The 24,533-nt window shown below is 51.8% G+C and overlaps 1 protein-coding gene across 1 annotated transcript in view; it reads left to right on the top strand.

The window, feature by feature from the left end:
* Positions 1-24,533, top strand: part of LOC131208043 (AF4/FMR2 family member lilli) — a 70,849-nt gene that overhangs the window by 43,372 nt on the left and 2,944 nt on the right. Inside the window, exons 3-11 of the mRNA XM_058200686.1 lie at positions 18,832-19,139; positions 19,200-19,278; positions 19,801-20,028; positions 20,634-20,913; positions 21,810-21,840; positions 21,922-22,058; positions 22,107-23,863; positions 23,957-24,081; positions 24,235-24,487. Coding sequence (XP_058056669.1) covers positions 18,832-19,139; positions 19,200-19,278; positions 19,801-20,028; positions 20,634-20,913; positions 21,810-21,840; positions 21,922-22,058; positions 22,107-23,863; positions 23,957-24,081; positions 24,235-24,487 — 3,198 coding nt within the window. The remainder of the gene's footprint in view (positions 1-18,831; positions 19,140-19,199; positions 19,279-19,800; positions 20,029-20,633; positions 20,914-21,809; positions 21,841-21,921; positions 22,059-22,106; positions 23,864-23,956; positions 24,082-24,234; positions 24,488-24,533) is intronic.

The raw sequence follows: 24,533 nt of genomic DNA, 5'->3' as shown, positions 1-24,533 counted from the left end.
ACGCCTCCGGTTAGGCCGCAATCAATTTGCACGGGCTTCGTGCGATTATTTTCCCATTAACGGTAGCGAAATTTGCCTTTGTTTCCGAAGATCGGAAAAAGAGAGCCCGGAAAATTCCGCGCATCGTTGTCTCCACGACCGGCCGGTGACAGTTGCCGCTGGCGGTCGCGGAAATCTCTGGTTCTAGCGTGTGATGCCGACATTGTTTCGGTGGCCAACAAATTGGGCCACAGAAGCATTAGTGCTGTTTCGCTGATGCCCGACCCGGCTCAATTCCGGCCTGTGAAAATGGCGGACGGAATCCTGAATTTTCAACGACGCAAGCCGATCGAGCCGACGTGAGGCAACCGATGCAGGGGAAACAAAAGTAAAATTCATAACGGCACCAAGAGAGAAAATACGCGAACCACCGGAGGGACCATCGTCCGCCCGGCTTTTCAGGACGAGCGAGCTTCACAAGGTGCGCCACTCACTATTAGTGTGCCGGTGCTTGATGCGCGAGAGCATATAAACTTCCCGAAAACTCCGACGCAATAAATTGGTGCTAAACGGCGGAACCGAGAAGAGAGGTGTGCCGGTGCCAGTACACACCGGTGATGATGATTTTCAGTCATCATCAGCGTCATGCACTGCATGGCGGCCTGCAGGCGCATCTTTTCTCTCGAACCGAACATTTTGTGTGCGGTCAAATGGGAAATGGGAAAGTTTATAATTTTCACCACCCTTCAGCGGGCGGGGGTTGTTGGCTACCATCATCATCATCATCATGTTCGTCGTCGTTGGCCATCACTAGTGCGATTTTCCGAAGGAATTTCCGAGTTGCTACGTTTTCTTGCCAGAGCTTCATCACATGCTTGTGGCAGCAAGAGCCACCGGTTTGTCGTCCTTTTTAATTGTTTTATCTTCCTTTTTTCGTCCTGCCACTGCCAAATCTTGTTGATTTCTATTCCGGCCCACGTTTACTCGAGGATCCCGCGGGAATGTTGTTTTTCCTTTGTGCTTAAAAAAAGGCGAATTCTTCCACCGAACAGGAGACCGTTGTGAAAGAAAACGGGATGCAAGTGTAACAATAATCAAATACTAAGCTCTCTCTCGGGTTGCCATTGCGGCGCCGCTGCGCTCTCGTTAATGTTTGCCAACTCCGTAGGGCGCTTTTTGCTGGTTGGTTATCCGGGAATTTCTTGGAGAGATAAATGAGAGGGAGGACATGAGCGGAAACATGTTTTATGGTAGCAACAGTGAAGTATTACTGAAAAGATTAATGCACCACACAGAAACACGGGGACATCTTTGTTCCTTACCAGCGACTTCTTCGCATTGCGTTGTAAAAAGTGTATCAAATACTTGCTCATTTAATTGCTGAAGCCGGAACTTCTTTTCTCCGGTTTACAAACTTAATGACAACTGTCTTATTATGGCCTCCGATAAATTGTCCGCTTGAAACTTCCCAAACAATGTTCACGTCCCTCGACTCAGGAGCGACTACATCCGGGAAGTTGGCTAAGTAGTTACAGTTTTATGTCGAACACTCTGGCCGTCCGTCATGCAAAAGGATGCCCAGCACGCGACATGGCAACAGTAGCGACTAGCCCTTCCCTGTCTCATTTTTCACAGTTTTGTCCCCGTTCGTGTGGTAATTGAATTTTGGTTCACTTCTTTCATCGCGTTTCCGCTTCGATTATTGATTGCATTGTGAAGCTAACGATGGTAGATTGGAGGAGGGTTTTACATTGGCGCTCACCTAATGGCAGTTTGTTTAATTTAAAGATTTATTCTCCAACCGTCATTTCTGGCGTGTGTCCTGTTGGTTGCACACGCTCCTACCGACGAACTACGTTTTCTGTAATCAATTAATGATAATATTCGCTATAAATCGTACATTTTGACCTACTAGAAGCAATGGCCATTGATGAGGCTAATATTTCATCGCCGCTCCGCGACTCAGTTAGCTGTCGTTCGGTACGGGGTTCGTGATCCTTATCCCGCCCCACCAGGAACCCAACATAAATAACAATGAAATAAATTGTACGGAATCGGTGTGATTTAACGTACGTCTGCCGGTGGCAATAATGGTACTTTAATCAACTATCGTTGTCTTGCTTCATGCCTTTCGATGGCGTTCCGTACGGCTCGCGTGCCGCGAGCGTCCTTGTAATAACTTTCGAAACGCTGTACATTAAGTCACGCTATAACGAGCAATATCTGTCCATCGATTGTGGAGTGTATTTTTCGGGTGGCCCAGTGAAACACAAAACTGTGACTCCTCACGACCGAAACAGAAAGAACCGGCTGGCGGTGGCGCGTGTCAAGATGTGTTTCGTCCATTAGCTTTAATGCAGTGGCCGTTCCGTATTAGCGGTGATCGTTCAAAATCCCGGTCACCACCACCGGGGTGAGAAAGTAAGGGAAAGCTCTTTCTCCCTTCGCCAACCAACTTCTCGGGTGATCAATTCCGGAGACAGGCGAACAAGGAAGCGAACGCAGGGCGGCTTCGACTGCCGCGCTGGGGACGCTTCTAGGCCCGAGGGCCTAGACAGAGCATGTTCGCCGCTAGTAATGAGCCTTCCGTAAGTTCGCAAGAACCTTGAACTCGTCGTGTGGCTCTCCTAATGTGGTTGTTGTGGCTGACGCGGTACTTACACGCGCGCTCACGACGTCAGCCGGCGCTGAGAACCTCCAACTCATCGTGTATCGTTACAGGCTTTCTTCCCCGTTCGCCGTTCTACGGGGAGCACTGGTACGCTGTCTCGAAAAAAATGATAATTATCCTGTGCGCAATGATGGCTTAATGCGTCGTCATTCAATTATAGTTAATCATTTCGCCAGGAGGAAGCAGCGTATGTCTGGGGCTTCCGATCAGCATAAATGCGACGAGACGGGAGACGACGAGACGGGAGACGACGATGCGGTGCGTATTGCTCCGGGCGGCTAGATAAAGCTCTTGCCCTCCAGCTGCTGGTCGTTAACGTCCCGTGGCACACTCTAAGGACATCGTTGGTGTTGGTAGTCACACTGAATAGCAATATATCAAAATGTGTTTTTCCCCTGTTTCGATCGCTTTAGAATCATCCGAGGTTTATGTCTCCAGCGTCGTGATCTTCGGGTAATGTCCAGCATTGATTTATTTATTCCACAGTCTGTTGGAAAAGGAAATGGAAAAGTTCGGATGTTACTATTAAACAAATATTTGCGCTCTAGTCACATTAGTGGTTCCCGTTCCGTGGAAGGCCACGTTTATGCTAAAGCTCCTGACCCAGTTATTAAGCTGCCGTGTGCTCCGTTCACTGCAAGCTTTCGGTTGGAAAATGTAACTTTCGTGTTTCGGAGAAGCCAGAAAGCCGGTGCCGGTGAAGGATTTCGACAAACTCACCGACAATCACTTGCCTGCACAGGGGACATTTCCTTTCGCGGACACACAAAGACACGGACTGTCACTGCGGATCACCTCACGTGTGTTTGTGTATTGTCTTTTCCACAAAACAACAACGACTTGTTCTTCTGCACCAATTCTGCACTCATGCAAATGTGTGCCAGGGTCAAGTATGAATTCCAACCACCTGGCCGTCCGAGTCCCAGATTTGGTTTGGCTCAAGTCACCCGCCGAAGAGCAATTAATCCGTTCCGTCGCGGCCCCACCGTGTAACGGACAGATTTATTGTTGGGACCTTTTGCCTTGAAATGGTCGGGGCTGTCTGCAAAGTTTCGCTGAGTCAACGAGAAAGCTCCGCAGCTCGCGAGCGTGTTGAGGGTCTGGTCTCGGTGACTGTCGTCGAACTTGGGTGCTTATTAGCGGACAGAGAACCTTGGTGCCGGGGTGCCGTGTTTTGACGACGTGATTACAAGCGATAAGTTTCAGGGGGCACTACACAGGAACTGCTGGAAAGGGAGAATTAAATCAACGAAAAATCGACGCTTATTTTGCTTTCCACTTTATGTGTTTATGTTTTTAAAACAATTGCCTTCTTAAGCACACCGCACGCACCGCACATGAATGATTTGCAGCGAAGAATACTATACCCAAAACAAAAACAAATCCATTTCGAACACAACACGGCGGTCCTCCATGTTTGTTGCACAATTTTGTGCGCCGCCCGCCATGGTGTGTGGCGAAGGAAAACAAATGGACGATGGTCTCGAATCGAAACGGAACAACGCCAAAGTGTACGTGGATGGCAGTAAAGTGCCAGCCGCTTCGACGGACATGCGTGTGACGTAAGGATAAACATAACTTCCCCGGGGCCGGCCCCTGTTATGCCTGGGCAGTCTTCGGGATATGTGTCTTGCTTGCGGCACTACGGGACGATGCTCGGGCCCATAAACCAGACAAGAAAGACCACTCCGCCGTCCGTCCTGCGGCGGGCCGTTTTCCGGGGGGTGCATCGCCCGGCTAGACAGACGACGGTTCTCCGAATGTGACAATTTTCTGCAATTTCCTCGCATCGCGTGTTGCTTTATGCTCCCGGCCGGGGCGGCGACTGTGGTGCGCTCCTGTTGAATCCGAACCGCCCGTTACTGGAAGCGATCCAGTTGATCGATGCGCTGATGGCCGATGGTGGTGGGACGTAAAAGAGACAGAGAGCATATTTATGGTCTGACATCGGCCGGCCGGTACAAGGGAAGGAAAATTCTCCTCCTACGAAAAATACCATCGGACCGTGGTCGAGAGAGAGAGAGAGCTCCGGAATCGTAGCGGCGCTGGCAGCACAATTAATGATCAACTGACGTCCTCCGTGCTGTGGGCCTCGCCGTCTATTTGTTCAAACGACGGCGGCGCATTTGTCAAATTTTATTTCGAACGGAATTTGGGAAATCGAGTATGGGATAAATTCAATCTAGTTGAGTGTTATTCCTGGTGTCCACCGATGGGTTGCACACGGGGGTTGAACCGGTTCGAATCGATAGGGCCATAAATCTGCACGTCGGTTGTACAGCTCGATGCTGTTGGTTGCAAACTTTTCACTTAATTCGCCTGTGCATCTAGAAATTTATGGTGTTTATGCTAATTTAATCCAATCTATTTGTGACCCCTTGTTCACAGCATTCATTTGCTTTGATGTGCAAAAATCGGTAGTGTATTAAAACCGTGTGTCTCGAACGTGGATCACCTATCGATTGGTCGGCATATTACAACGCCTGGTTGTAATTTTAAAGCATGTTTGTACACCAAATTCCCCATCAAATAACTGTTCGTTGTGTTACCGAAATCGGTTGCAAAAAGATGGAATTTATTTAATAACTTCACTTTTGAACGGTGAGCAATGTTTTTCAATAATTTTCCACGCAGCCCCGGCCACAATCCTGGTGGCCGCCGGGTCACGTGTAATTCATTAATCGTTTGCCATCATTTAGCAGCTGCTGATCATGATGGGCTGATTAAATTTCAATCCTCCCCAAAATCGCCCCGCTTCCGGTTGGCCCGCTCTCTAGCAACCGACCGACGGACCAGGCCGCGGATGGTAAACAATTTGCTGCGGACTCTGTTTTAGCTCAATTTAATTACGCACAACGTTCCGGGCGGGAAGCGGCTCCCTCCCGGCTGGCTGGGTGTCCTGGGAATGTTCCCCCACACCGGCTCAACTCCGGTCCGCCGGTTGCCACCTTTTTTCACTCCCTTTCGAGTGGGATCAGTTTCAAGGGTGGCCCCCTCTGTGATGCTGTTCGATTTGATGGGTGACACTTTTTTGTTACTTTATTGGTTTATCAACGGACCTCTCGTTTGGACCATTGTACCTGGTGTTGTTCGGGGACAGTACTAATCTTACTTCAACAATTAGTGAACAATTGTAATACCCTTTCATTAATTCGCATTCTTTCCTTTGCTTTTGTAGGTAAGTCAAGAAAAACGCTTGAATGAAGTCCGAGGTGTCTCTCTTCGCATGAACTGCATTCGGTAAACCAAAGTGGTGAGTGGTTAATGAAAATGTGGACAATTGCATTATTCTCGATTCAACAAAACGCCGAAACCACTTGGAAGTAAAGAACCATAAACTTGGCTCAGTGCTGTCCCCGCACACATATGCCCCACGGTCGTCGCTTTCGCGACACTGCACACCTTCTGATGGTGTGTGGCACTCCACGAAAGTTGTTTCACGGCGGCAAAGAAGTGCTCGTAAGAACTGTTTATGACTGCGCTTGTTCACCGTCTTGCTGCCGCCCCCATACGTGCGTTGCGGTTGAAAGGTTGAAGTGTGCACGTTGTTCGTAAACGTTGCTGCCGGAGACGCTCGTGGGGTGACGCTTTACGATTGCATGTTAAGCGACGGCAATGAATGATGATTGCCCCCAGCGTATGTCGTGGCCCCAACGCGTATTTGAAAGCGTTTCTCGGCAACTTTTGCCACAAAGCTCTTCCGGCTCTCCGGTTCCAAAGGAGAGGGTTCCAATTTTTCAATGCCCACCACACACTATTGGGAGAATATTAGCTCGCTTTATCGCGCGGTGTGCATCGATGATACGGACAACGAATTATGCAATCAGAAGCGCCCGACCCGCGATCACACCGTATATTGGCTTAATTTTCATCTAATTAATATTCATTCGTCGGTCGGTCCGCGATGGTGTCGTGTGATGATGAGGTTTGTTGCGCCGCTGCGCTGCGCCACCTTCGGGTTGCGGTCAAACGGCAATGACTACATAAAACATTTAAATTTATTGCTTTTAAATGAATTGCAGGCGCGTAAATCGGAGACACATAGTCCGCCCCGACGGGGGGGAGCGCACGTTAACAGGGCCACGAACAGCGCCGAAGTTGCTGCCCCCCCCAAAAAAGGATGGCGCAAAAGAAGCGACTCTTCTCGTTTGCATTTCCCAACCCATTTGCCGGCGGTGGCCGTGTGGTAAATTTACAAAATTGCACGCAACAAATGAACACACATTTCATCGCGCGCGCGCGCGCGTAAAATCTCCTTTTATTGATGTGTTCTAGGCACGTAACATTAGCCGTCCGTTTAGCGGCCCGAGTGGCCACGGCAACGTGTACACCATCGGCGATCGAATGAATTAATTATTTCGCACTCGGACTGCGGATCTATTTTTATCCGGCTCAAGTCCGACATTCCCGGATCCCGCATCTTCGAGAGGCAATCGGGATGCTGGCCGCGTGGGGCACGGCATCGGCTCGGATCACGACTCACGGCGGTTACTTATTCTTGGAAGCATCGCTCTCTCACCTGCTTTTGATGCTAATCGGTTGGAACGGAACTATATTCTCGCCAACGGGGCCAAGTCCAATATTTCAATCACAAGACACACTCTTGGCGGTGGCCTGTCAGCACCTCCTTCTGAAGCTGCCGGGCGGTGCGCGCGATGTGCGTGCCCAGGATGATGTGAATTTGATTAACATGACGCGCGACGGCCAGATTCGATCGTGGTGGGGGCCGATGTGATGTAACATTAAAGTTTGTCCATTTTTGTTGTCGTTCTCTCTTTAAAAAAATGGCGTAATGTTACGATCAACATTAACTTCCAATTGCACGGATTGTGTCCCGATTCCGGAACACACGCGTGCGTACGTGTGGCTTCTTCGAACGGCAAAGCTTTCTGCTCCGTGTAAGCTCTTCTCCGCACGGGACGCGTGAAACTTTTGACCACGGCATCATAAATCTAACGGAAATGTCCGCGTTTTTGACGGGCGGAGATGAAAAAGATGATATAATTTAAGACAACATCTGCAGGTGGCCCATCGCGCCCCAGTCAGCCAGGCACAACAGGTGCCGCCCTCGGGGGCCGGCTGAAGGACCCACGGAAAGCCCCCGCAAAAAAACACTCCGAGGAGAGAAAAGCGGGTCAACAAACGAATAGAGGCGAAGGCCAGGCGAAGATGCGAAAAAGATTAATTGCCATCAACTTTTCGCATGTTAGCATAACTGGCCTGTGTGTGCAGCTGAAAAGGGCTTCCCCAGAACGAGAGAGAGAGAGAGAGAGCAATCCACCAGCAATCGACCATCTGTGTTACGCGGCTGATTATGCTTCGATGCTTAATTTGGGAGGCCGCTCGGAGGTCGGGTCTTTTGGGGCCTCCACCAACTAAAGAGACGCTCTCTGACGCGGCAAGTCTGTAGTTTCCAGTTTTCCAGATGCCACAGTAATGGCCAGTTATCAATCTGCTTTCCGAATGCCTTGCGCACAAGGTTCACCGAAAGCCGTCAGATAATGGGACCTCCGTCCGAGTTCTTCGGAATGGGACCTTTGCTAACCAAAGTTTGTGGAAATCAGTTTATGCAAGTGCATACACAACACTCTCACGGTCGCCAAGTTTTTGCCGGGGTCGGTGCGCACGTGTATGACGCGCGGCCGCGTCTCCTGTGACGTCCCGGACGAAACTGTCTGAAAGTCACGTTTCGGGTCTTCACCGCCGGAAACCTTGGCTGACTGGCTGTGGCTGGCTTGGCTGCGGAAGCGCACTCGTGCAGCAAATTATTCTTGGCGATCGCTGATTGTCGCCGCCACCATCACCGCGGTCAGAACTTTCCGCCTTGACGGTTGGGTGGCGCGTGCCCGTGTTTTCAGGTGCGCGATGTGTCATTTTTGAAGACGTTTGCACTTTCCAGTGTTGTGTCTTTGCCCTTTTTTTTTTGTTGGCTTTGCTTTGTTCCGTTTCCGCAGTTTCACACTTTTGATCGAATATATTTTGGGTTATAATTGTTTATTTAACGCTATGACTTACTATAACTAATGCGAGTAAAAAGAAGCTCCCACAGCGTGTTCCGTTTCATCGGACGAAGTTCCAATATTCCAATTGCAACTTCACTTCCACTGCTTATCGTGTGTTATCTATTTTTCGACGAAACGAGGAAGGCTGACTTTTCGACGATCGCTGCAATCGTCTGTGCACCGTTCGAAAATGTTGACACTCGAGCGGCTGGGGGACGTCAAGTCCTGGTGCCGCCGTGCTCACGGAGCACTCCATGTTGTGACCACACACGTGTGCGCCATGCTCTCCGGCTCCCGTGGCTCCCACGGATGGAGACGCCAGCCCACGTGTGTGGTTCGGGCGAAAAGCTCAAAGTGCAACGTCCTATGCTCCTCTCGACTCGTCCCGCGTCCTGTGCAAACGTCTCTCAACCTTAACGACGACCGACGAATGCTACTGCATCATCGTTTTTTTGCCAGCACAGCAGCATAGCACGACCGACGGTGGTGGTCGTTGACATTCCGCTCGTGTCCGCCGCTTCGCCAGGTGGGAAAGCACTTTTCTTGCCCGCCCCGACCGCGGGAGACGTTGTCGAAAAGTTTCACGTGCTGCGATTGCGAGGAACGAGCATACAATGAAAGTAAGGCCAAGAAGGAGTACTTCTGCAAGTAGTCGGAAACTAATATACAAACAGAGGCGCTCACACACGTGCCCCCGGCGGAGCACTGCCGACCGCCAACTTTCCTTTGGCGCTTTCCGTACTTTATCGTGCTCTGCAGAGTGTCCTCGGCAGCAAAGGGGTCCTCCTGATTTTGGCTTCAACAAACCCCCTTCTAAGGTGTCGAGCACGAGACCGAGACTAGCATTTTATCGGTAGACTTTCCAGCATAGGCCCCCTCGTCGCTGCCTTCCCGCGAGGCACGGAACCGTGGAAAATGTTCACACCGTGTATCTCCGTGTGCGAGGTTCGATCAATCGGTTTTGGGGGCCGCTTTTGACGAGAAGCGTTTCAAAAATTAAAATGTCCTTAATTGGTATCCTGTTCAATATCCTGTTGCTGCTGCTGCTGCGGAATGCAGTGTTGCTGATTTTGTAATGATCGATTGGACACTCAATCTGGTTCCTGCTGATGCCGCGGCCAAGTGTTAATTTTTCAATTTTCCACCGAACGAACTCCATGACCCTTCCGGATTGCCGATGATATTGTATGCTTTATGCGGTGCCATCAACCCAGCAGCGGCCAGTGCGAGGAACGGTGGTAAATTTATTACAAACAGTTACATGTCAATAAATCTCTTTTCCAATTCGACGAATTGGCCGATTAAATTTCATCCGTTTTGTTGTTGTTGCGGGAGTGCGATACCGTATACCGAGGCCGGATATCCGCTTACTCCGGGGGGCTAGCAGCAGCGCGGTGCGGCACGGCAAATAAAGTGACGACAATATATTGATTTGTTGAAATAGATCGTCTGAGTGCGAACTGTCAGTGTGACTGCGTACTACTTTTGTTTTACTGCCACAGATCGGTGTGTGCGTGTAGTGACTACTAAACGATCCGGAACCGGAATCGGATTTGGTTTGAATTGTGTAAGCTATGCCTGGCAGTGATGGAGAGACCCCCCGATCGATGGGGAAGAAATATTCTTTCACGTAAATCATGTCCCTAAATTGGGGCCGTTTGAAGCGAATTAAATATTAGATGAGCCACCTTTCGAGTGTAATTGTTCCGTAACTTATGCTCCAGAGGTCGTTGGCCCCATCCAGCCGCACTGTAACCGATCACATTCAAGCGTATCGGAAAGGAATTTTTTGTCGACGTCCTTTCCGGTCCCTGGCATCCGCGACCACGGCCCCTTGCGCGTGATGTAATTGAATGTCCACCATTTCACCAATCCATTTTCCATCAGCCACAGAGAGTCGCCGCCGCCGCCGGGGGTTGTGTCCGGTTGGCTGGAGGGCCGCTGGCTTGGTGCCGTAAATGCACTATCCTTTGATGTGCGGCTATTGTTATTGGATTGCGTTCCACAGGATGCCAGCGTGTAACTGTTTGGTTTGAGCGTACTTTTGAAACTTCAAAAACATAAATACTAAATTTACACATGGTAGAGAGGACACGAAGCAGCGTGCATAAATGATGCATGAACTGATATTTATGACAAAGCGCGCTCTGGGTTGGCCAAAGACAGCTGGGGTTGGACACTCTGCCAGTATTGATTGACCCACTAAGCAGCAAGTCTGGTATCGACTGGCAGATCCATTGAAACGAAGCAATGAACATTCCTCAAACACACCCAATTTGGTTAAACTTTTACACAAATAGTAAATTGTTGTGTAGTTTAATGATTTGACAATTTTTTAAACTATTCCTCAAAAGGGTTACATACATTACATCATGCGAACATCATGCAAAGCTGTCGGGTGAAGGTGAATAAATTGGCTCCAATTCCCTATAGTTCAAAGTTAGTTTTGAGTTACCAGCAAAAAAAAGGGAGGCTTAGAAGAATAATGGTGCGCTAAACCGCGATTCCTATCGATTAAATAAATTCACAGAACCGACACCCGGCCAATCGTCTGTCCACTCCACTAAAAAGAGCAAGAGCTCGAAGTGATAAAATGGCATTTTGGCAAATACGGGTTTCGGTTTCCGGTTGCCACACGCAGCAGGGCCCGGCGGCAGGACCCTTCCGGCAGTTGACACACCCGTGGCCCGTACGGTACGGTTGATGTAAAATTGACAACAAATTTTCACACTCGTTAATCATTTTCCTCGGCCGGCAACTCACTCACAACTCTTCTGTCTGTCGGTTGGTCAACTCGGCCAACCGGAACGGATCCGGCCGGGTCCGGGCGGGAGTGTATATCGATCAGTGCCGCTTTTTGCCTCCGCCAGGCCCGTGGACACGGATGCGTTGATTTTTCCAACAATTTTGCTCAGTTCGTTCGTCGTCATTTTTTTTTTGCTGCACTGTGGTTGCGCTTGCCTTTCGGCGCTTGGCCACCGGGGAGTAGTGGCCAGATTTATCGATAGATGCGCCTGCGGTGTGGTGGGGTTCAATGATTCACGCCGGCCCCACGCGTGACCTCTGGAGTATTTATTTTATGCTTTTGCTACACATAAACTAGAGACCGCGCCATGTTGACGGGTGTTGGCCTGGGCGGTGGTCAGTGTTAGTTGTTTCAGTTTGGTCGGCCGCCTTTCGCTGCCCCGCCATTTGTTTCCGCTAATTGAGCTGTCGACAGTTCCGTGGCTTAATTGTTTTGCCTAGCGGTTTCTGCCGTACGACCTTCCGTTGGGTTGACGCGCACGGCCTCGTCTCATCTGTAATCAACCGCGGTTTGCGGATTTCTCGAAATAATAATTAGAGAAATGGAAAGCGGCTGGACCGGCGCCTGTAATCCGCGAAAATACTGCGAATCAGAAGGCATTCTAAAATTGGTTTGTGGGAAACCTTGCGCCCCAAAAACGGGTTCCTCCACGGGAAAAAGGATACATTCTTCAGGGACACTCGACGTCAATGTTTTCCGATTTTGTTGCTCGGCGGCGTGGCTACTGTTCTGGCCGTTTCTTTCGGAACGCTTGGCCGGCTTGTTGTGAGTCTTGGCACACTAATTAGGCTCCACTAATTAATTGGAATTCAATTTTGTTGCTTCGTTGCGTCCAGGAACCAGACACCAGTGGGCGGCAAGAGCAAGTGGTGTGCGTTGCTAATGGTAAGTGCCAAGCAGACGGCTTTCGTGAACTTTGTGGGAAATCAATCAGAACGAAGCGTGGAGAGATGAGGATCTTTCATGCCGAAAAGGACCTGTCTTTGTTGGGTTGATGGCCGTCCAGAGGGGTGCACAATGTTCGATTGACCCGGAAAGCCGGAGAAAATTAAAACTACCGCAGCGTAACGCCGACGGGATCGCTCGGGAAGCGGAAGTTGCAGGCGGAAGACGCTGCTGGCCCTCCAGAACCCCACTGACACTGTCTGGACAATCTCTGAGGTGCTTACGTTTTCCTTCCTGTCGGTCCCGGTGTTTCCCCGTTTTTGTCGGATGAAAAATGGTCGGGCCGAAATTGAAAATCATCGAACGCGGCAGCAACGAGATAAAACACAAACCAAAGCGAAGAAGGATGTCGAAATAAGAAAATAGAGCTGAAGGGCAGAAACTGATGGACGTGACCCACGACTTGGTCCAGTTCCGGGGATGTTCCTCTCTTCGATTTCGTGACTTCCGGAAGTCCTCCGGTCCGGCGATAAGGACGATTATTAATCGAAAGAAAAAGGCGGACAATCACTCTTCACTCGGTTGCCACGGTTGTTTGTTGCGTTCTCTCTCGCTCTCGCTGGTCGGTCAATTCAAAATCACGTCCACGTGATCGGTGGAAACGTCGTCTCCGGCCGGTCCAGAATCGATGGTGCGCGCTCCCGGTTGATGTTAGTTAATTGAATTCTGGATGTCTCTCTGTTGTAGGGAGGCACCGCCACACCTTCGACCTCTCTCCGTCGGGTTGGTTTATGTAAATATTTTTGCACCCGACGGTGCGACATCTTCGTTTTATTGGTTGGTTCTGATTGGGTTGTTTATTTTATTGCCTAGTGCTTCGAGCCCTGCAGACGATGCCCCTGGTGTTGCAGATCCTCACAGCTATGGGCCTATTAATTTAAACGAAAAGCGCAAAACAAAGCTTTTCCACCGCCGAACGTGTCAAGGGTTTCGTTTGCCGCTTAAAAAACCACGTGACGTTACCTTACTGAAAGCTTCATGTTTTGTCCATTTTTCAACGGCTTTTTATGGTATGTTTTGTCAGCTAAATCATGTTCTAACGTGTTATGTTGCTCGTCGCATCTTATCGTGCGCGAAAACGCGACGCTTATCTTAGACACAGAGACTTAGCAGTGAATAGCAGTAGCACCTGCGAATGTCCGATCAATAACCCCCGCCCGTTATCAGCTGCTGACAATCAGCTCCCAACGCGGCGTCAGATAAGTCGACCGTCGGTGGGTTTTAGGACCGTGTCCACTCCCTTACGGAGCACAGTTTCATGAAATGAAACGCATGTCCGACGCGGGGTTTGATTTACTGTCCACGGCCCGATTTAGGCTAATTTATTTTACGCCCTATTGGGTTCGCTCCGTCGCGCCGTGTCCGCGCATAAATACGTACGCACCACCCCGGTGCAATTGAGTAATTTATGGCCCCGGCCCCAGTCCGGCCATTTTCCGGTACTAGCACCTCCAGCACGTATTACTTTTCACGACCCAACAGAGGACCATCCTTCTCGATTGCCTTTATGGCTGTGTGGCTTGCGACATTGGAGGAAGTGAGTAATTCCCGTACTTCCAGGACGTGACACGTCGGGTGCTCTAGGCGAGCTGTGAAACCGGCTGCTCGTTTCCCCTTTCCCAGAGCGTAAGGACCTTCCTTTTTTTTCGTGTGTGACTTTGCTCGACCCAGCGCGCTTCTGTGTCGTCCAGAACTTTTTCTTGGAATGGCCTCAAAATGAACTCCACTTCTGGTGTGTGTGGTTGGGAAAAGTTCTATCGTTTCCACTTTACAGGATGCGCCGTGTCCATTTTGGTCCCTTCCTTCTCCCCGGTTGGCCGGTTGTTGCTTCGGTCGCCAAGAATCCGTCACCTCACGAAGTTCTCACGGCTCGGATCTCGAAAGCCCGTGCTTTGATGGCACGTTCCGCGTGGTTTCTTCGCGATTCTTGCTGACTTCACTGCGCTGGTAAAATGTGATGGGGCCACTGTTTTTGGCGCCTTTTTTCGTTGCTACTAGGCCCATGTAGCAGCACCACAGCCGATTGCCTGCCCTCTGATGTGGGGTGTAGGTCAAATTTTGAAATGCCACTGTAACCACGCTGGAGCGAACGCGAGTATCAAATGGCAAATGGTGCCATCTGGTGTCGGATGGTCGGAAAATGTGCCCACCCTATGGTGGGCGACGGAGAAAATGGGACATAATGCCACGCAATGACGACTCCCACAACACATGCTCGATGGTGCGCGCATATCAATAAATCGTCCGGTGGGGGTGAGTGGAGCAGCAGCAGCATATTCTTCTCTCTCCGGGTGGCTCCGGGATATCCTGTGAACGGGCCGCGGGATGTACCTTGCAGGGGACGTGCCTAAGCCATCCAGGACGCGGCGCGGAGATCCGGCGCAGGGCGTCGTTGGCGACGATGTAAGCGCCATAAAACGTGCTCCGTGGCTGTCGCCCGGTCCACGGGGATGTTGTTTTGTTCCACTTTCCCGATCCCCTATCCAATCCGAGGCGCGGTACGGCGTTCCCGTCGTCGTCGTCGGCGCCCGTTTCGTGGTCGAAGCGTGGAAAAATTGATTTTAGCATAAATCACAAGCGAGGTGGGTCGGCCTCGGTGGGTGAAAGATTTATCTCCCGACGCCGGCCCAGCGCGAACATATGTGTGCGGTGTGTGTTCCAGTTCTTACTCCCTTTGCGCCATTCGCGACCGACACGCTTTTCCGGGCTTTTCTCCGGCCGCTTGCTGGCGCAACGCTGGTGTTTGTTGTCGAGAAGCGGCCCTTTTTGTGGGTACCGAGTTCCAGCCGTTTTCCCTTTAGTCGCTTTTCCTGTGGGCCTCCGTGTGCACTGTGCCTGCGCTTCTCGTCTTAAGCGACGTGTTTTGCACGATGCGGCTCTGGGAAAAAAACGAATCCCGCACGAAAGTCACAACACAGAAAACATATCAATCCATTGGGGCCGGAGATCCTTCGGCCAGCCGGGGATCGGCTTCGTGCTATCGATCAGATTGAAATATGTGTGTGCCGTTGGTAGAAAGCTACCGGAAAGTGGAAGGACCAGGTCTCGCCCAAGGCTTCCGACGACGGCCTCGGTAGGCATTCGCCTCGGCGATCGATTTGTTCCATCGAACGGATTTTTTTCTGGTTCGAGCATAGATTAATTGGGTTTTATAATATGTTGGTAACCATTTTCGGAAGTATCACTATTTTTGCCAGCCCGTGCCCCTCGACGTTGGCAATGGAAATGCCCCCAGAGGAGAGGTACATCAATCGCGTAATGGTGCCCGGCCGTCGCTGCCCTGAAGTCCCGTTACAAAGTGATCAATAATCGTTCGCTCCTTGCCGGCAGGCAATCATCCAGAGTCACAGCTTATGTGCGGTGGCTTTCGCTTCCAAAATCAAGGGAAACACCAGACATCCTGTGTGGAGCGTTCCGGAGCCACGGCAACCGAGTCTATATGGCTCCGCTCCCGTCCCCTCACACACCGCGAATGGTGGCCCCGTTTTACTGTGCTTTCGTGTGGTGTGTGCCCCCGAGGAAGCGGTGTCAATGTCATTAACATTACGACCGTGGAGACCAACCTCCTGGGCCCTGCGCCTGGGTGGATGGGTTCCGTTCGCCAATCGAGGACACACAGCGCTCGAGTTCTGGTGGCACTGGGCTGTGGTAGGGACCGTTTACACAACTTCCAGAACCCCCCCCCCGGCGGGTGGCCGGCACCGGCCGAGGTCACAGGATGGGCACGGAACCGAGGGCTCTTGGGGGCAGAAAGTTTGACGGACGATCGGACGTCCGTTGTTTGGTCGTTAGTGAAACGGCGCCGATGCAGCGGCAGCAGCCCCAGCAGCACCACCACGGTGGAAGTAACTTTGGCGAAGCATTTAATGCTAAGCCGCGGCTACGACAAAAACCAATGGAGAAAAAAGGAAGCTCCAAACGATTCAAACTTTCCTCGGTATCCACAGACCACAGGGAGCCGCACCCCGGCACACACGGGGGCGCTTTATTCATACACCGAGAAGGGCTTGAGTACCGACCCGGCTGTTGTGGAGCACGCCGCTGGTTCCCCGGAGTTTGTTTTATTATCCAATTTTCATCAATTTTAAATCTATTCGAACGTGTGCGCCCTTCAGTTCGGTCCTTCGTTGTGTGGTTTGCTCCTGTTTTCCTCCCCGTTTTCCAGGATATTCGAACACGAAGTGTAAGAATAGAATGTAAAAACTCAACTCAGCAGCGAGCTGTGCCGCAATTGACTAGATTAATCGGTAACATGCAAACTTTGACGCGTGGACAGCTGGTTTCAACTTTCAAAGCATAAGTTCGGGTTTTCCATTGACCCACTGAGTTCAGTTCAGCCACTTAACTCAAGTTAATTTTAATTTAAAAAAAAAGTTGGCTACTTGCCAATCAAAAACGGGTAAACTGGAGAATAGAAATGTCTGGCATCCCATGAATGTTCAGTAACATCCCTTTTAATCACTCATTGATCTCGTGCCGAGCTTTCACTGAATCCCAAATTATTTACCCGAGGAGCAGTTGAAACCGCATTCCGCGACTCATGTCCGTGTAGAATCGAGGCCCCCCCGTCAGCTTTATCCTTGTTAGCACCTTTGTATCGCATCCTGCATCCCCGTGGAGGTTGCATCCGGTGCATTCCGGTCCGGCTTTTGGCACAGACGTCGGACGCTGTTTAGCGGATGCGTTAATTGCCCCGACCAGGAGTCAGGTACCCGGGCAGGAAGCAGCTTCTTCGTCGTAACGGAAACCATAAGTTCTGCCAGCTCGGGGATTGTTTTATGCGCCACCTGACGGGTTTGTGTGACGGTGTGCGAATCCAAGTACTTTACAGTGTTGTGAACATGCCACTGAACGGTTCTTCCGAGGGCGAAAAGGCGCAAACTTTTAAACCCACCAAATAGCCTTGTTAAGATGCTCTCTCTCTCCCCCGAATGGCTGACCCATTTATTGCTACTTAATCGCCCTTTCTTAAGGCCGGAAGGCTGTGCGGGAATCATCTCTTCCGTTCCGTTCCCCCTTTAGTTTGTTTACCGGTTTGAAGGAAGCCAAGGATTAAAGTTCGACATTATGTTGCCGCTGCGCCTTTCGGTCAGAGTGTTCCTCTTTTGATATAAGACCCACAAGGACTATTTATACGTCACCATCGAAGGCGAGGGGCATAAGCGCTTTGCTCGTCGCGTAAGATTTAAGGCCACGAAGTGAGGGGCGCCGAGTATTATGTGATCGCGGTACGCTTACTTCTTCCGGTAGGTTGCACAATCCGATTCGCACCTGTTGGCCAGCGACGTTCTTCGAGTGTTACGACCTCACCCGGGACTTTATTTTGTTTGTTCACATTTGCATTCCTTTTCGCGCTCGTGTGTTTGTGTGAGGCGTTTATGTTTGTTTCTCTTCTTCGTCGTCGTATTCACTCGATGTCTCGACTGTCAATTTCACTTTTACCTCAAAGCGACCTTCCGCTTATCGAGCACTCTGCTGCAATATCCGCATCCCAATGTCACAACAACATCCCGGCGTCCCGGTCCCTTGTGCCCCCCTTCGGGGTCCCCTCGTCCAGCAAATCTCGCGCCGCCGCCGCCGATCTGTCGCGGTTTTATGGGCCATAAAGCGGAACAAGCTTGTAGGTCCTGCCTGCCGCGACGAGTTCAATGGTCGCACTTGATTGGCCCGGCGCGCACAGGAGGACCGGCAGCTTTTGGGGGGGGAATACCCGCGAGGAGGTGGTGGCCGTTAAACGATAATCATTTAATGAAATAAAACGCGAATCCGGAGCGATATAATGATAAAAAATTAATTGATTTCATTGCGCATCGATTATTCAGAGAGAGAGAGAGAGAGAGCGTGGCGCGCTACGTGTGTTTCTCGCACGCCCGGTCTGATGCTGCGGATGCTGCTGGCGGGGAGAGATTAAATCCGATCCGGTCGGTCCGTGGGGGCCAGGATACCCACAGCCGCCGCTACGGCCGATTATGTTGCGTGCGTGCGGCCGATGGCGCCTTGGCTTGTTGTTGTGCCAGCGAAATGAATAATCGATGAAAACGTGCCTTATTTCCGATTTTTCTTTCGGGAGTTTTCCGTGCGGCTCTCGACACTCTCGACCTTTTCTACACCGTGGCCGCTTCGCGCTTCTAATGTGTGTTGTTAGCACTGCGAGTGTCAATGTTTAATCAGATCGGATTGTTATTGCGATAAATTGTTGGCGACCGACCGAGCAACAAACAAACGGTATTGTTTCCACAATTAAAAATAATTTCTTTTATACAAACCCTTTCAAAAGTCGCTAAATTGGTTAAACAGAGAGATTCTTTGAGGGGGAAAATCGTTTAAAGTGGGTAACCGGGTTCTATCGGGGGTAACCATCGATACGGGAACCACAAACACAGCGGCCAACTAATGCCCCGTCATGTCTGCTTTCTCTCCTCCTGCAGCCAAGTACGTCGGACATGGATATGCACATCACGCAGCGGCTCGGCAACTACGAGGCGGTCAAGAAGTGCTTTATGGAGACGTCCACGTCGTATCATGTGATCGGTATCGCGACCAGTCCGGCCTCGACGACGCCCCGGGCCGGCGTTATGTTAACCTCTTCGTCCGCCGGCAGCCACCATCGGTCGCTTCCACCAAAAACCAATAGCAATAGTAGTACCATTAGCAATAGTAACGTCAACTTCGTCAAACCGGCCGACAACCGCTCCCTCTACAACGGTGGCCGGCCGTCGGCGGTGGCAGCGACGACGTTGTCCTCGTCATCGTCCTCCTCCTCTTTGTCAGCGTCGTCGGTAGCTGGCGGACGCAGCAGCAGCGGTGGCGCCCCAGGCGGACACTACTCGTCCTCGACCGGCGGTGCGGCAGTCTCATCATTCAACAAGCATGAGGTAGGTCTGCTGTCCTCTCTCTGACACACACGGTTGACACTTTTCGGTCGGATAATCAGCGCGTTGCCTGCGGTCGGTCAATTTTCATACGTGACTACCGGTGTGTTCGCGTTTGACGATGTGAACCACAAAATGGCCAGTCGTACCTGTCCTGTCGAAAAGAAAGGAAATTTGCGCTCACAATTCATTCTCCGTTATCTGAGTTTTTGATTTGATTTTTTGGCTATTTTTATTCTATTTCTTGCGTCAAAAAATAATAACTAATTTTTTTAGCTGTTTCCCGCGGTCCTTTTGCCTGGTCTTAATTGCCTAAATTGTCCGACACTTGAACAGATGACAGCCAGCCATTTTCCGAGCCTTTGTACCTGTTCCGGTAGTAGTGGTATCGGGTTACAACCAAAACCCTTCCTTAATTGTGTCCTGTCAACCGTGTTCCCCGTATCACCCAGTGGGTCACCCCGTGGGGTCACAAGCGATAAATCTCTGGTAATCACACTGTATCATCTTTCCCCTTGTTTCCAGGTGCACGGTATCCCATCGAAAGGACCGCCCTCGTCGTCCCTTCTGCCACCCTCGCTGATGAATGGCCGCGCGGCGTCCGGCGGCTCGGCGGTTGGCGTTGGGAGCGCCATCGCCGGTGGACTGACCACAGGACCTTCCGGTGTTGGCGGCGGCGGTGTGGATAAGTTACCCTCGCAAATGCCCAACGGCCGACTGCCCCAGGTTGCAAACGCAAAAATGCCTAGAGTAGTTAGTTTTTTTTCTGTTTTTATGTCCGCTCCGCTTCCGAGAACTAACCATGCCCGCGCCGCTTCATTCTCGCTTCTTCTCACACTAACGAATCGATTCACGAATCCCGGCCCCCGGGATGTTGATGTTTGATTAATACCGTCGTACATTAAAATTACAGCAACGGTCCGGACCGCCTTAATGTGGTTAGTCCTCGCGCCACCTGAAAGGTGTTCCCTTGGTCGCTATTGACGTTTGCGCGAATGAATAATGGGAGAAAAATGGCGTTGATAGACAACTTTTGGTTTTTATCTTTCTGTTTGTGTTGGTTTTTTGCTTCATCGAAAGTTTAATTAGTTTTACCGGTTTCAATCCGCCACCTGTCACAACTTGCCCCAACGACGTGGGCATGTTTGTTGTTGTGCGCGACCTCCCGGCCCCCCATCCGGACTTACGTTGCGTGCATTAATGTTTCGTTTTGAAAACCTCCTTACCACTCCCTACCATCCTTGATTCCCCGTGGCGCCCCGCTTCCAAAGTCGTGGGTTCCGTTCCGTGTGTTCTAATTGCGTGCTATCATTTTCTTACTTTCGTTTCATACTCGCATCTGGCGGTTCCGCTCCCAGAACTCAAGTGATATTTCCACTCCGCTCAAACAGGGCAACAATGTGGAGAAAATCCTGAACGAGATGAAAACCAACCTGAAGACGCCGCTGACGGAGATCGGGGCCACGCCGCGCAAGGAGCTGGAGTCCAAGTTTAGCTTCGGCGCGAACCCGAAGACCAAGTTCGTGTACGCGGCCGTGCCCCCGGTGCTGGGGCCGTTGACATCCCTGCTGGCGCCGCCGCCGCCGGGCGGTGGAACGGGGGGCAGTACCGGCCCCGCCGGAGTCTCAAGATCGTCGCGTGAGTAACATGATTTTTGCACCACGGAAAGATTTCCTCCGGCGGGTGGTGATGGGCGGGCGATTGAGGACCGGTCAACGTCGCCCGGAGGCAGTCGACCGTTCCCTCGAAGCATCACAAATGGCGTTTATGGTGGGCGGCAACGCTCCGTACAGAAGATGATACGTTCGATGATACATTTGCTGAATGAGTTTCCACATGTAAACTGATCTGAAATGTTTTAAATAGTTATCCTTCAATTTTGCTAATTTTCGCCGACTTCTTTTATACTCTAATTTTGTGAGGTCTTCAACTGTTTAAATTGTTCATTTTAATATTTTACGAAAAAAAATTCCATTTGCATTACCCATATTGCGTGCCTTTGGGTAAATATTGGAGGCCCTTCAAGAGGCGCCCACTGTTCGTTTCACGTTGCGGTGGAAAACGGGGTCCTCGCCGGGACAACGACAGCCCAGCGCTGATTACTATCGACCCGCTGGGCGGGTCCTGGACAGTATCGTTGGGAGGATGACTGTTTGATTGTCCTTCTGCTCTCTCTCTCTCTGGACGCCCCCTTTACAATTGCCGTCGTTTGGGACCTCACGTAGCGGGTTGTCTTCGTTCTTTGTCAACACCTCGAACCATCACCAAACCCACCGGAGTTGTCGCCTGACCGCCATCTGTGCTTGAATTATTGATTAGAAATTTTTAATCGATATTCTTTCATTTTACTTGCCTCTTTTCATCACCATCGTCGACCGCCGCTCTGTGGCCGTGTTACAATGTTGTCTGCCGCCGTCCGTGTGTAATGCCCGCGACTCACAATCTGCACAATCACCCGTCCACGGGTTGTCCACTTGTGCCCGGTACGGAATCGGACCATTTGGATCTTCCGTTTTGCACCGTGCGCTACACAGTTTCCGGTTTGGGAATGCTACGTCCGCTAGGGTAAGTACGCCATAGAAGACAGTGGCCCGTGGCAAGAAACTGATTTGCTGATAGTTCTTTCCACGATCTCCACCACCATAGACCGAGCATCGAGGTGGACGACAATCAGAACGGTGGATCGGAGCGCAACTCTAGTGAAAGCTCGTCGAACGAAAGTGTGGACGAATCTTCGAGCGAGGACTCGAACGTGGGCAATAAGCTCCCATCGGAAGCTGCCGGTGGTGCGGGCGGTGGCGGCGGTAGCAACAGCAACGGTGGTTTCCTAGCTGCGGCCGGTTCGATCACGCCCCTCGGAGATGGTGTAAGTTCGAACGGTGGCGCTGGAGGAGCTTCCACTGGGAACGGTGGGGCCGGTGTCGGGGGCCACACGGTGGCCGACGGCAACGGTAGCCCGATACGGCGGACGGACTGGTCGCTGTTGAACTTTCTGCAACCCGCCAACCAACAAGTGCCAAATGAAAGTGCCCACGCTGGTGGTGGTGCGGCCGGTGCCGGTGCCCATCATCATCACCATCAGCAGCATCACCACGAGGAGAGTTCGATATCGTCGCCCTTGCGGCCGCTCAAGATGGCGGGCAGTGGTGTCGATGCCCTATCGCCTCCCTCGGCGTCCGGTGCGTCCATCAAGAACGAACCGATTCCCCCGCTCGACGACGACCATCTGTCGAATGCGAGCAGCAACAACAGTGATCCTTCCACGGCCATTATGAGCACCGCGACGGCGGCGGCGGCGGCGGCGGCGCCGTTGACGAACGGACTGGTGGCCGTTGGCGGCGGAGTGTTGCCTCCTGCGTCGTCAGCCTCGTCGTCGTCGTCGTCGTACGTGAAACAGGAACCGTATCCCAGCGAGAACAGTGCCTCATCGCCTCCACCGGCTCACGGCGGCGGCATCAAGAGCGAGCGAAAGGATGATGTCACCGATCGCCTGTCGCTGTCGAGCCCGATCAAAAGCCCGGAGGTTCATCATCTTCTTCACCATCATCCCGTTGGCTACGCCAACCATCAACAGCAGCAGCAGCATCAGCACCACCAACATCTGTTTAATGACAGCGTCGAACCGGACGATGTGATAAGTGCCCTACAGGAAGCCAAAGAGTTTAGCCTGATCAAACCGATTTCGAGCATGTCGGGCAGCAGTGATTCGGACGATGCGTTAGCAGACCCGGCCGCACTGGTGGACGGCGTGGATGGTCCACCCTCGTCCAGACAACTGGCCGCAGCAGCACCACCAGCACCGCAGCACCAGGATGGCGGCAGTAACGGTCTGCTGCACGATGGCCCGGGAGGAGCGAGCACAGTGACGAGCGTCGGTGGAACTACGAAAAAGAAGAAACGGAAACGCAAGCTCCCGGCCGGAGGCGGGTTGACGGGGGAAGCACGGGAATCACGCGATGCGTCCACGAGCAGCAGTGAGGATGAGCGGTACGGAAGCGGCGCACGCCGAAGTCGATCGCAATCGTTCGAGAAGGACAAATCGATCCTGAAGGCTCGGGGGCGACCGCGGAAAACGGGCAATACTCATGGTGGTGGAGGTGGGACCACAACCAGTGCGGCCTCCAGTGCCCGCTACTCGGACGCCGACTCCGTGGCGAGTGGAAGCACCAGCCGACGGGGGACGAGCAAAACGCCGTCTCACGGATCGACACCAACGAAAAAGCAACTGGCGGGGCTCGGGGGAGCCTCGGTCGTGGCTTATGGGGACCCCGGAAGCATTATGAGCCCTCCGCTCAGCATTCCACCACCATCGTCATCCACGGTGGCGGCAATGGTGGAAGCGAAAGGTTCCTCCACCTCGCGCAAGTCACGACCGGCGAAGAAGGGACGCACCTCGCGAAGGAGCAGCACGTCGTCGTCGTCGGGCGAGGACGACGATCCATCATCCGGTGATGGTGGTGGTGGTGGTGGTGGGCACGGTACGTCCGATTCGTCCGAACCGGAGGAGTCCGATTTTGTTGATGGCAACGAAAGTCCGGCCGAACCGGTGTCGGCGCCGGTCGTGGTGGAACCGCCACCGCCGCCAGTGGTGAGCAAAGGCAAAAAGGTGAAATCGAAGAAAAAGGCGGACAAAGCCAGCGGGGCGGTGGGCTCCGGCTCCGTTCACATCTCGCCGGTGAAGCCGTCGAGGATGGGCGACGTGGGCGATCAGCAAACGATGAAAAATGGGCCAACGGGCGGTGCAAGCAGCCGGAGTAGCAACAACAACTATAACCTGCACACCCTGTCCTCGGACAGCAATGACGAGTAAGTAGTGTGGAGGGCGACAGTTCCTCTCTGTGTTGTTGTTATTTTTCGACTGTTCCACTCGTGAGAAGAGTCTGTTCTTTTCCCTTTGTTTTAAATGAAACGTGTTAAAATTAGGCCTAAAATAAACCTTCATTTTCTTCTTTGCAGGAGAACGTCAATTATTTCGCCTCCGTTTCCCAGCAGTGGCGGCCGATCGGAAACGCTTGGAGCAGCACCTACGGTGGCCGGTGGCAATCGGTCGAAGAAGAACCGCAAACGATCCACGGCGTCCACCGCGGAGGAGGACAATCGAGGTGCTACTGCATTGCACAAAAGCTGCGACGATGACGATGATGACGATGACGACGATCGGTCCGATAGCAACAGTGATAGCGACAGCGATGCTCCGACCAAAAAAGAGAAGGTACTATTCCCGTTTTCCATCGGTTTCTGTTGAATTCTTAGTCTCA

The sequence above is a fragment of the Anopheles bellator genome, chromosome 2, assembly GCF_943735745.2.
Source record: "Anopheles bellator chromosome 2, idAnoBellAS_SP24_06.2, whole genome shotgun sequence".
NCBI classification, from domain to species: Eukaryota; Metazoa; Arthropoda; class Insecta; order Diptera; family Culicidae; genus Anopheles; species Anopheles bellator.
The sequence above is the reverse complement of the archived record's forward strand: the minus strand, read 5'-3'. Positions and strand labels throughout refer to the sequence as shown.